Source organism: Diadema antillarum, unplaced genomic scaffold (assembly GCF_040938485.1).
Source record: "Diadema antillarum isolate AM-2024a unplaced genomic scaffold, OU_Dant_1.0 seq00001918_RagTag, whole genome shotgun sequence".
Lineage (NCBI taxonomy): Eukaryota > Metazoa > Echinodermata > Echinoidea > Diadematoida > Diadematidae > Diadema > Diadema antillarum.
Window position 1 is genome coordinate 51,088 of NW_027272581.1, and position 12,795 is coordinate 63,882.

The 12,795-nt window shown below is 41.4% G+C and overlaps 1 protein-coding gene across 1 annotated transcript; it reads left to right on the plus strand.

The window, feature by feature from the left end:
• Positions 1 to 9,760: 9,760 nt before the first annotated feature.
• On the plus strand, positions 9,761 to 11,134 carry LOC139713163 (uncharacterized). Its single transcript, XM_071624912.1, has one exon. It carries the CDS (start codon positions 9,936 to 9,938, stop codon positions 11,046 to 11,048), a length of 1,113 nt encoding a protein of 370 aa, XP_071481013.1. The 5' UTR covers positions 9,761 to 9,935; the 3' UTR covers positions 11,049 to 11,134.
• Positions 11,135 to 12,795: the final 1,661 nt, after the last annotated feature.

Below are 12,795 nucleotides of genomic sequence, written 5' to 3' on the forward strand. Positions count from 1 at the left end.
AGCATTTTCTCCAGTTCTCCCTGTGAAAAGGATTCTGAACATAGTGATGTAAATTTTTGTTGTTTTTTCCCCTTAGTTTCCAATCATTCCCCCTCCCATCCAGACACACCCCTCCGACCCCCGTAGCTTATAACTTTTTTTTGCGAGATATTTAGAAACCACTTTATGAAAATTATTAAGAAGCCTACAAGCCCAAGAGGATTTTAAAGTTTATCTGATGAAAATCACTTTTGAAATGGCTGAGATATCCCAAACAAGTAAAACAAAGGGATCCTAATAAAAGGTGGGTCCCACCTTCTATCAGGATCCCTTTGTTTTGGATATTTCAACCATTTTTCTTATGAGGTTTCTTTTTATCTGAAAAATCATCATCAAAAAATGTTGGAAACCTCTAACCCCATTTCAACCGAAACTGTATAGCTGCTTTGTTTGGGTATTAGCTAGTCTGGAAAAGAAACCCTAATTACACACTCGTCATTTTGTCGATGTTGACTTGGAAATAATTGTGTAGCATTGGAATGTGCATGCTCTCGTGAAGGATAAACAAGTGCATTCTTACGTTTCCCTTGAAAATAAGTGTCTGTGGTATGCCTACAGACTAGGCACAAGCAAGTTAAAGGGATGGTACAGTACAGTTGTATTGGTGGAGGTGAGAATTGAGCTTTTTAACTTTTTGCGAGATACCAAGAAAACATGAAATAGTACAGAGCATACCATTTTAAGAGGAATTCAAAGTTTAATGTAAAACAAAGCGATTGTATATAAAGTGTGGGTCCCACACTTATTAGAATTGCTCTGCTTTGGATATCTCAGCCATTTCAAAACCAATTTTCATCAAATAAACGTTGAATACTTCATGGAATTACATGCTCTTTCATATTTCATAAGAGGTTTCTCATTATCTCACCAAAAAATGTTAGAAACCTGAAATTACGTCTCAACCAAAACCAAAACTATACGATCCCTTTAACATACCTCGGGCTTGGGATTTTGTTTTGTTTTGTTTTGTTTTTTGGTTGTTTTTTGGTTGTTTGGTTTGACCACTCAGTCTGTACTATTCCTGGACGCTTGCGACCCTAGATACAGCCCTCCTCGCTATTTTCTCTTATCTAACCTCCAAGTCATATCTGGGTCAAAAAACACACACTCACAAAGCTTTGCCCAAGACTTTTCTCCAGCCGTCAGGCTGGGGGTGATGATGTTAGTCTAAATTCTGGACTTTTTCATCTCTTTGCCTATTTTGATAGCGCGGTAGGCACTTTCTGCGTCAAGGGGTGTGATCGGCGCCACTTAAACTACTTGATCCACTTTGTTTTGGGGGTATGTAAGTTACAGAAAAAACAAAAACAAAACAAAACAAACAACAAACCATGAAAAAAACGTACGTACAAAATGGTGGTGGCCAAAATCAGCTTGACAAAATATTAAAAGTGCAAATTCTACCAGTACGTAGGCCTACATTATTTACTGTAATTTTCTATTGTTTTTTTTTACTAGGCATTAATTAGGCCTACCAATGCAGAACCCCCCCCCCAAAAAAAAACAACAACAACAACAACAACAACAACAACAAACAAACAAACAAACAAAAAACAAACAAAAAAAAAACAAAAAAAACACACACACAACAACATCAACAAAAAAAACAAATAAACCTGATACGAGAAACAAAATTTCCTGATACCATGCTGCAGACCTTCATCTAGATATTTCCATTGTTTGATATGAGCTGTAAATGATAATGTGTGTAATAATACAGTCATCTGACTGTATTCATAATGACATTTCGATCTATAAGCTTATTCATCCAAATATGTAAGATTTTCCTTACAAAATTTCGCCGTCTTCACCAAAATCTCATTGCAGTATGATTTTTAACGTTATTAAAAAGTGAATCAATGATGACTATTATTACAGCGCTATATATTACGAAGGAAAAACGATATAGGGAAACAGTCCATGATCTAGACTACGATGCGGCGTGCATGTCGCCAGGGAGGGCCTATCCAATTTTCTGCATGTGAGTGGCGCCAGGTTGGAACCGCCACCGATTAGTAGAGACGGGACTATGAGGGCGTTGTGGCAGTTCATGGACTGGCAGTGTATGGATTTTGCCCAAGGAGGGCCTAGTACTCCTAGTTTGCAGGCACAAACCCTTGTTGGTCGTAAAGGAGTCTGCATGCACTAAGACTATTACAAGCACCACTGCACTGCAGCCCCTCAGAAGCTACACTGTAAAAACATCGGTGTTAGATTTAACACCATGGGTGTTAAATTTAACACCGATCAAGTGTTAATAGAGGACCACACCCACAGGTGTTGAAATGCACTGTGATGGTGTTGAAAAGTGTTCACCTGACACTTCGTGGTGTTAATTTAACACTGTACCTGGTGTTGTTTTGACATTGTAGTGGTGTTAATTAAAAAATGACACCACATGGTGTTGATTTGATATTGCTGGTGTTAATATCAATGGTTTAACACCCGTCTAGCTTCAATAAGAGAACACACCAGCTGGTGTTACTGTGGTGTAAATTTATTTTCACATTTTTTCAAAAATCTAGTATTTTAATGTAAAATTCCTGATCGTCTTGTTTAAATTAAAAATCAACAAGAAGTGCAGTTACTAAGAAACTCTTCAAAAAACAGTTTTATAATCGGAAATGACACCCGGAGGTGTTAATTTAACACCATAAATGAGCACCGAAAATTTAACACCAGCTCGGTGTACACTTTTTAACACCGGACTTTTTGCAGTGTAACGGAGTGGTGCATGTAGTTGTCTTGGCACAGACTCCTTTACGACCAACAAGGGTTTGTGCCTGCAAACTGTAGTACTCCCTCCTTGATTAGCCGGAGTTCAAAAGTGTAATCGCAATGATTTTGATGAAGGAGAAAGCAAGAAACGATACCTCTCACTCTCTTATCATACATCTATGCCCATTTATAATATAAATATATTTATTTATGTCCGTTCTCCGTTTAATTTCACGCCTATAAATTCGGGAACCTACAGTTTTTACAAGCATCATTGCTTTTATGTAGGCCCCATCATATTTCTGACATTTATAATATAAATATATTTATATATATAATTGGTAATATATTTGAATGGTTTTGTTGTAATACTAGTAAACTATTATTGAATGCTAGTAAATCTCAACATGTTGTATTTAGATTAAGAGGGAAAAGAATCCAAAATGACATTGTTCCACTGGTAATAGGCGGTAACCAGATTGATCGAAGCCATAATGTACGATTCCTAGGCTTTATAGTCGATGAATGTTGATCGTGGAAAGACCACGTCAGTTACGTCTGTATTAAAGTTTCTCGTAGTGTTGGTATCTTATCCAAGTTACGTCTCTATTTACCAAAAGAAACCTTAATTACTCTGTATAATGCCATAGTTATGCCTCATTTAATGTACCGTAATGTAGCTTGGGGAAATACTTATAAGACTCATATAGATTAGTTGATTGTTCGTCAGATAAAAGCTGTCAGGTATATTACAAATTCAAATTATAGAAGTCCAAGTTTGCCATTGTTTATTCAACTTCATATTTTGCCATTTGAAAAATTAGTTATCTTGAGTTGCTTGATTTTTATGTTTAAGACACAAGGTGATCCGAAATCTTTCATGAAGGATGCGTTTGTGTTAAATTCTACCGTTCATGCTTATAATACGCGTAAAAGTAATCTAATTCATCAACCCTGTGTAAGATCTCAAACTGCCCAAAATTCATTTGTATATGTTTGTATTAGAGAATGGAGAATTAGGTCAGCCTCAACACTATCCAACTTTAAACGTACATTTCGCATCTATCTTGAGGGAAATTTGTAAAACAAGAATTGATCAGGGAAGCTGAATTTAAAAGTATAGTAAAATAGAAAGTATCTTTCTGCAATTTCATGTGAACTACATGTATGTGCATGAGCGTTTTTGTGACACGTGTTTGTGTGATCGAATGTGTGTGTGTGTGCGTGTGTGTGTGTGTGCTTGTGTTGCATCTGTCCTATGTAAATATGTTACTATTATACTTCTTGTTAATATGTTCAAAAACTTTAGTATGTTTTGTTTTATATGTTTATCCGGGACCCCTTTTTTACAAGCTCTGCTTCTTTTGGGGTCCCAAACCATTCATTATTCTTAATGCTGTATCCTTTTGTAAAATGTCAAATGTTTAATGAATTGGTTAAATAAACCTGAACTTGAACTTGATTTATGATGTCATTTCTTACCATTTACCCCCTCCCCATTATTTATTACATCCGAGAAATTGTCACTCTAATCGATCTCCCACATTATCGTAGGCGAACTCGGGGAGATTCAATAAAGCTGCCATCATGCCGAGATTACGGAGACTTTCTAGTTCTTTTGTCAGGATGAGATTGAGAAGCTGGTATCTAAGTTTCCATTCATTTTCTTTTCTTCGGAGCCTCTTGCAGAATTTGGTAGGGTCCTAGACATGACGGTTCTGTTTAGAGGTGGCAACACGTACATTATCATTATTGAGCAAGGCGATGAGGGAGGCCCTTACTATTTGATATCTTACTATTTTTTTCGAGGATTGTCAAAATGAAAGTAATATGTGTTTCTCGTCCGGTAATTCTGAGAAAGGTAACGAGAGAGGGCTATACTATTTTCTATATCCAATTTATGAAATGAAATATCACTCTGGTAGCTGTGTTACGAGAGACCAGGTCCCAAAAGTATGTCTTGCCTGCACTCTGTGCATAGATATAATATGTACCATACTTGAAATGAAACTTCATGCATGCAAAAAATACATTTGCTTTTTCTTTCCACTACGTACACTACAGATGTTTATGTCAAGGGAAAATGACCATCTTAATACTGGTATTTAGTGTTAATGGCATTTCTGATACCAGTGACAGTGTACTTGCAATTCTGATGTATTGTGCTATTAATTGAATCAGGTATAAAACATTCTATCAACAAATGTACGACTGAAATAAATTCCATGATATTCAAAACACTGCTTTATTTATGGAATCATTGGTGTTTGTGACTTTTTGTGTCCACACAGATGGTATGTATCTGCATCTCTTCACAGCACAATTGTAGCACATTCAACTAGAAACTGGCTGGTACAATTGCAGATGGATGCCAAAATGATACTGATATGGCATTATAGCATTAAACATTTAAAGATGTTTCTTCATGTTCTAAAAAGACATTTGATAATCACTCATCATTTGGATGATGAATGATTGTATCAGTGTGATACGACTCACGGCCGTGTCCGTGAATTTACAGAGTAAAGAAAAGTATCCCGCAGAAATACGAGACAAACCAGAGTCCGTGGAAAAGTTATTTATTTTGTAGATACACCTTTTTAATAATTCTACATTTGCTGGAAAAGCGCATTCATTTTCTCTTCAAAATAGAACAATACATCGCCGTCAGATGCAACGTTACAGAGCAGAGTGTTTGGGCCTCTACACATTCGAATGTGTTCATGCGTGCGTGCAGACGGCTGATAGATCAGGGGGATGGGGACCCTGACAGCTGCAGACACGCATACGTATACGCAGCCAGCACGGCCACTGCACTGGCACCGTACCTTCCGACACTGCACACACATGCACATAGTCACAATGACATGAAAATGTATACATACAAACTCGATACAATCCTCACAAGCATTTGTACAGTACAATTCATCCGCTTAAAATATGAGAAACGGGGAAAAATACGAGCAATGCGCGAAATATGCGTGGAATATCAGCGATTGTTCGCAAAAAATGTTGCCGCTCTCGCGTTCACGACGATACCGAGTGCGCTCTACATCACAGCCCAGGCCCGCGCGCCGCGCCCATCCAACTACAGTTCGACTGCTTTGTGGGTCATTCTTTCTTGCCGAGCTCGCAGTGTGAAATGCGTGCGTTATTACATACGCACTACAGAAGCTACAGCTGTACTCCAGCTAAGCAGAGGACGCAAGGCGTAAATAGAAATGAGACATCACGATTGGTAGTTGAATGGTCTTAGTTTGTTCGGACTTCTTTTTTGTGAGGGGGTGTACATGTAATTACTTTTATGACTACTACTACCACTACTACTACTTCTACTACTACTACTACCACCACCACCACCACCACCACAACCACAAGAGGAGAGTTGGTAGTGGTAATTCAGTGATAAAGTTACGGTGGGTAATGGTCTTTTTTACACAGAGACAGGCAAGTAAAGTACGTGAAAATTGGTGTCAACAAATGTCAGCTGTCGAAGGGAGGTCGAGCAGTGAGTCGTAAGTGACATGAACTGATTGATTGATGTTTGACAGGTGGTCCACCTCATGTTCTGTGACCAGTCCCTCGCATCAAGCCCAAGGATTCAGACCTGGTCTATCCTTCGCTCGCCTTATCGTGGGCGATCAACATGGACCGCTGAGCACTTCCCCGCTTTGACTCTGATAAGTACTGTCGCGCTATTGCCCAAGCTATAAGAATGGGCATGGAGCTAAACAGCTCCATGGCATTTGTCCCCTATCGCAGTTTTCGTAAACCTATTCAAAAATTTGCCAGTGCCAAGTGCGGAAAAATTATGATGAAGGGCGAAGCCGAATTGGAAGCGATGTGATAGTTTGGATCGGAGATGTTTGACAGGTGTAGATAGGGGAAACTTCGTTTGTGTGGTAGAAATGTTGACTGCGAGGAAAATGTGGCAAATACACAAAACGGAGCGGAGAAATTTTTTGTTATGCGTTATGAATTTAGTCTATGAAAACATCTGCTTTCATGCATGTTCTTTGGTAATCGACACGGTTGATCGTTCCATCTCACCAGTTTCTTATGATAGTTCCTTTGAGCTTCTCCTCGTTTTTAAATGAGCCCTATAGTCTATCCTTTCCCAGAAGCAAAAGTATAATTCTCACAGCAATATCAGTGTATTTAATTCAGTTGGATTCAATCGAAATTACACCAGCCACGCCATATGATACGGGGAAAATCGACATGACAATAAAAAGGCACCTCTATATCTTGTTAGAAATGATTTACTTTTATCTTCTCTCTTTTTCAATATATATCAGGCAATGTAGCGACTGTATAAAGCTCACCTTTCATGACCAAAATTTGGTTATGAAAGATTGGAAAGGAGAAGGGGTTTGATTGATTTAATCAATCAAACTCCGGAACAGTTTTTAAATTGAATTTCCATGTCAATTTGAAAATGGAATGGCGTTTCACTGCAATGGGTATCTGAATTATGCCAATCATGAATCACAAAACTTTAACAACTCCTTGATATTCGGGGAAATCTCATTCGTGTTAGGCTTACCTCAGCCATGTAGCCGTATCGATCGCATGTCAGTTTAGTAATATTTGGCTTTATTATTTTCGCGGTAAAAGTAAAAAATTAAAGATTTCCTTGAAATTAATTTAGTACCACTGTTTTTTCCCATAGTTACCCAATGGTGTGTCTTTTTTTCCCATCACATTCTAAGCAATAGAGCAAGCCCCAGTTCCGACAAGAAAACATACGAAAAGATTGCCCTTTAGTGTACGAATTATGAGAAAATGCATACATGGATTGGCGGCCAAAGGGCTTTCTCTCGTACTGTTAAAACGTTCATAACGTCCATTTCGAAGAGGATATTGTGACCACAACACTATTACTCTGTGGCTGTCATATTCATTAAATTCTTCAGGAATGATTTCTAGTAAGGCTGATTTCCCTTTCTCCTATCTTCATAAGAACGAATACCAAGCGATGTGAAATTCACACGATTATCTTAATTTTTCTGTAATATAAAGTAAATCATCGACTTTATCTCATTCTAAGTTAGAACAAAATTGAAATAACATTTTCATGGGTTTTTTTTTGTGCGTCACTTAAAAAGAATGTCAGGGGCAGAGAGGGTGGATTTAGGAAACTAATACTGAATACAATCCTAATTACAGGTAATCGTAGCACTGCTGCATAACTAAATGAGGTTATGGGTGATATTTTGCAAGCTCGTTGTCGATACTGAGTAACTTTCTTCCGTTGATAAATCTATACTAGTGTCCAATTCTCCACAAAGACAAACGTCAACTACCTAACAAAATACTAAACAGTAAACATAAAAAACAAGATTCCTGGTCATTCTCATGATCTATCGTATTCTCCCTCTTTGACAATATTAGTCACGATTCCTGATATTATGAAATATTTCTGATATCTTTTCCAGACGTTAGCGTCGATCACATTGTCGAGCGCCTTCAGGAGTCAGTTTCCAGACGGATGGTGGTGTGAACTGGAATTCTGCAGGAATAAGACCACTAGCGCCACCTTCCGTTAACTCAGCGCGCAGTACGCGCAGTGCTCATCTCGCACACCACCAGTGACACTTACCTGAGAATGAAATGAATAAAGAAATACAAAAGAAGTACAGCAAAGGGACCCCCCCCCCCAAAAAAAAAAAAAAAAAAAAAAAAGTGAGAGAGGGGTGTGGATGTCTCGCAGGTTACGGTCGCGTGTTTAAACAGGAGTCAGTGGCAAAGGGGTCCCCGTCCGTGGTGGTCTCAATCCTGCGACAATATCTATGAGGCTGTGTCTCCATCGCACGAAATTAGACTGCAAACATAATCATTCACTCACTTCAGTTTTGGCAGTTGTTTTGATTACCGTTGCTAAGGGAAGAGAGGAAATTGAGGAGAGCACGCACTGTGATATCCACGAAAGCAATCATTATCACGACTACCGGCCAACAATTCGAGAATTGTGTGAATATGAAGTTTCAGCACTGAGATTGGACGAACATGCACTGAAAATAAAATAATTATCCCCTGCAATCTTGACCTATTCATTTACCAAACTTGCAGTGACGTCACATGTATAAAGTATATACGCTCCACAACGCCAGAGGCAGACTGGGATAGGAAAACGTAGTTACGTAACACTGACCGCATCCAGGGTAGCTCTTATGTGAACAGGGTCATACATTTAGCACGATAACGACACCACTGTATTACCATCACTGGTCTCTGGTTGGCTGAAAGTAGATGCCAAGGTTAATCAAGAACTAAAAAGGAGGCGTGGCCTGCGGTCGATTCCTTTACCAGCTGTTCTGTTGCATATGTAACTGCGCTGCGGCGTGTGTATGGTTGTGTGTGTGGTTGTGTGTGTGTGTGTGTGTGTGTGTGTGTGTGTGTGTGGCTCGTCCCGGTCGCGGTAGGCGGGCATGCCGCGGCGGAGAATCGTTACATTAGACCGTTCAATACAGACCATGGCTCTAACCCTCTGGGAAAGATACCAGTCTGTGAGAGTAATGTGATCTGGAGAGTGGTGGATGGTGGATGGTACACCCACTGGTGGTGCGTACTCTCGTTGTGATGTGAGGAGACCGGTGGAGGAGAGCCTATAGAAGTCGCTGCATGCCAGGGTCATGCGTATTTCACGTCACAACACGCAGTCAACATCTGGGCTTGGAGTAACTAAAAACACAGGGTGATGACATTACAACTTCATTCGTCTCTTCCGAAAGCGCACTCTGAAGAAGAGACGGGATCCACTTGTTACTCCCTAGTCTGTTGCGATGAGATGACACCAGTGTGTGCGTATCATCTCGTGTGAGGATGGTGGACTAAAGCTATACGCTCTTCGTGCCTCACTGTTGCCCGCCTCTTGAGCGCTTACAAGTTTATTAACATAGATGGTTAACTTTGCACTTCGTTCATCGTGAGCAAGCAGACACCAGCTGGTCGTGTGATCTCAGTGTCAGAGTGGAAACTCTTTTTGTATGTTGACATTCGTCGTAAATCTCACTGTTTCCATTCCTACGCCTCGAATTCAAGCTGTCAACTGACATGTTTAGCTGCGAGCGCCGTTCTTCATGTTAAAACTTTTCAAAGAAAGTGATTAAGTGGACCTCACTCGATACTGTTTCATCTTCACACCTGTGATCTGGCCACAAGGCTACCGGAACGCGATGGGGGAGTCTGCCGACGGTTCGGCTACCTTCAACGATGTCGATGCTCTTGCTATGGAGTATATTAGAAACTTTGATCTCAGTCTATGGCAGCTTGGGGCCGCACTGAAACGTGAGCCCGACATCGACTGCGATGGCGATCAAACCATGTGTGAGGTGTTTGCCCTGGCTCAGGCTCAGGGCCAGCTGCAGCGTGGTTCCACCTACCCCGAGCTTGGCCCTGCCGAGCAGGACTTCATCATGCAACACAGCCATGGCCCACGCAGCATGAGTAGTAGCAGCAGCATAAGTAGTGCAAGCAGTGATGACTGGAGTAATACCAAGCTCCCGTCGTCGGGTCTGTGTTCACCAGAGAACTACACCAACACCATGGCTCCCATGGGGGAGCTCGTCCAACCACCTTGCCCCAGCGCCGCCGTGTCGACTGCCAACACCACATCGACACTACCTGCTTCGCCCTGTCTTGCCAGCAGCGTGCCCGCCAGCCCCGTCGAATTAAAACCTCTAGAAATACACTGGGTGCCAACGAACGCGAACACGAAAACCATCTCGAAAAAAACTAGCCCTAAGAAAACTTCCAGCCAGAGAAGAAAAAGGGAACCGCGAAAATTGCGGTTGAATTCTACCATATCAGAACAAGACGACGAAGACAGCGATGAGGATGACGACGATGAGGATGACGATAGTGACGACGGGGATGACAGTAGTTCAAGCGGGAGTAGTACGGCGGGTGACGCCGACATGCTCGACATGCCAAAGGAAGACATTTTTGGGATTTTCTCCGACGAAGAGCTCGTTCACCTAAGCGTGCGCGAACTCAACCGGCGACTTCGCGGCTACAGAAAGGAGGATGTGGTCAGGTTGAAGCAGAAGCGACGCACGCTGAAAAATCGAGGTTACGCTCAAAGCTGTCGCACCAAGCGCCTCAAGCAGCGCATGGACCTGGAGAACGAACAACTCTACCTGAGAACAGAGCTAGCCAGACTCAAGAGCCAGCTATCCATCGCCACCCAAGAGCGAGACCACTACCGTCGTCAGCTGGAGAGTTTTCGAGCGAGCATGCAGGGGGTCGTCGTGCCGGAGAGCCCCGACTCGGCGGAGTTCTACCTGTGATGACAGACGTCACGCTCGACACATGGTTACCGTGCCTACCAGAGAGACATCACCAGAGAGCTTTGACAGCATCCTTTAAGTTGTACTGCGACCTCTTCGGCGCGTAGCGTGGTTCATCGACAACTTCGTTTGAAATTTCCCCATGAATGATTGATCAAACGAATTAAGGATGCCAAAAGGCAGTGACTCTGCAAATGGCTGAACGGTAAACACGTCTGACCGACGTGAAAAATCGCACCCACCTACCGGGGAACGCTATGGCTGTGAAGTTGCAGCGTGAGAGCGCAAGAGCATCCCTTACAAATTAACTTTTAGCAGTGATCCATGGGAAATCAAACCGCGTCAGGGAGCACCACACGCTCTCAGTTAATTTGTTCCACCTCTCAGTTTTCAGTTGATTTTCAACTGCGTGTGGCGATAAATTTTGATCATGTTAAGATTTTTGTTATTGAATGTACGCGAAATGATACGCAATGTTTACAGAACGTTTTACTCCAAAGAAGAGACCAATCTCGCCTCGTCTCTACTGATTTCATGTGTTGTTTTTTTATGATGTCAATAATGAGGTTTGTTTTGCGCTGCTTTGTGGAGAATTTTCTCAATGAATGTCCAGAAAGGTGATTTGAAATACCCCTTGTGCACGAATTGTTCTGATTGTCTTTTCTATTGTTTTTAAGAGTTGTGTTTTTACTTTTAATGCCATAACATTAGAGGTGTATAGTATGTGTTTCATCACTGTTTTTATTTCTAAACGAGCCATTATACTATGTATATAGGAGTTCAGTTCATTTGCAAGGTCAAAATTGACATGAAGAAAGACGAAAATACTGATGCGACTTCGTAACTTTACGACCTGAGCGAGAAAGCAAACAAAACCTTGGTCGTTGCCTGCCTTAATCCGGCTTAAACTGTCCTGTACTTGTCAAAACGAGGAGGAAGAGAAGGGACCAAGGTGCAAGGATTTATGTACAGACGTTTTCATGATTGATTAGCGTGAGGAGGTTATGAGGCGTCTGTTATGCGTATTCATTCATCTTCACACACACAAAAGAAAAATATTTGAGAGAAACCTTCACCGACGGGTCGAAAGACAGTAAGGATGTTTCAGGCACACGTACAGACACATTCTCATGATGGTAAATTTGCCAAAACAATAGTACTTGTGTCGTTTGCGCTCTCCTCTGATCACATGTCGCTTTAGTGTATCACCCCCGTCAACATTGCAATCACAAAACTGCATCCGGTGGAAAGGAAATAGACTTCTGAAAGTCAATGTACGCCGATAATCAGTGCATAGTCTGTCTAAACCAATTCACAGTCCGCGCGACGTTTCTGTTTTCAACCCTTTTTTGTGTCAGTGAGTCAAATGTGCACAAATTCCACACAAACCTAAGGATAGGAAATAAACCGAAACGAGGCACTCGAAGAGTTAATCAATCTTCACGAAGAGGGCAGGGGGCTTTCCCGTCTTGTCTTTGTCACGTCCGCACCACCACCTCCCGTGTTTCCCTGTCTTCCCGCAATCTGAACTTTATCGGGAGGGAAGAAACCAGTTTTCACACTGAGATGGAGAGCTTGCATCGAGTTTTTTAAAAAAAGAAATGAATAGTGCAACTTTCACATGCGACGGTTTATTTTGATGGTGGCAAGGCCACATCGCAGTGAAGGACTGTTAAAAGCTGGCTGGTTTGACTCTCATCTCACACCCACTGTAGAATTGTGAGAAGCCAAGCGAACATAAGAACTT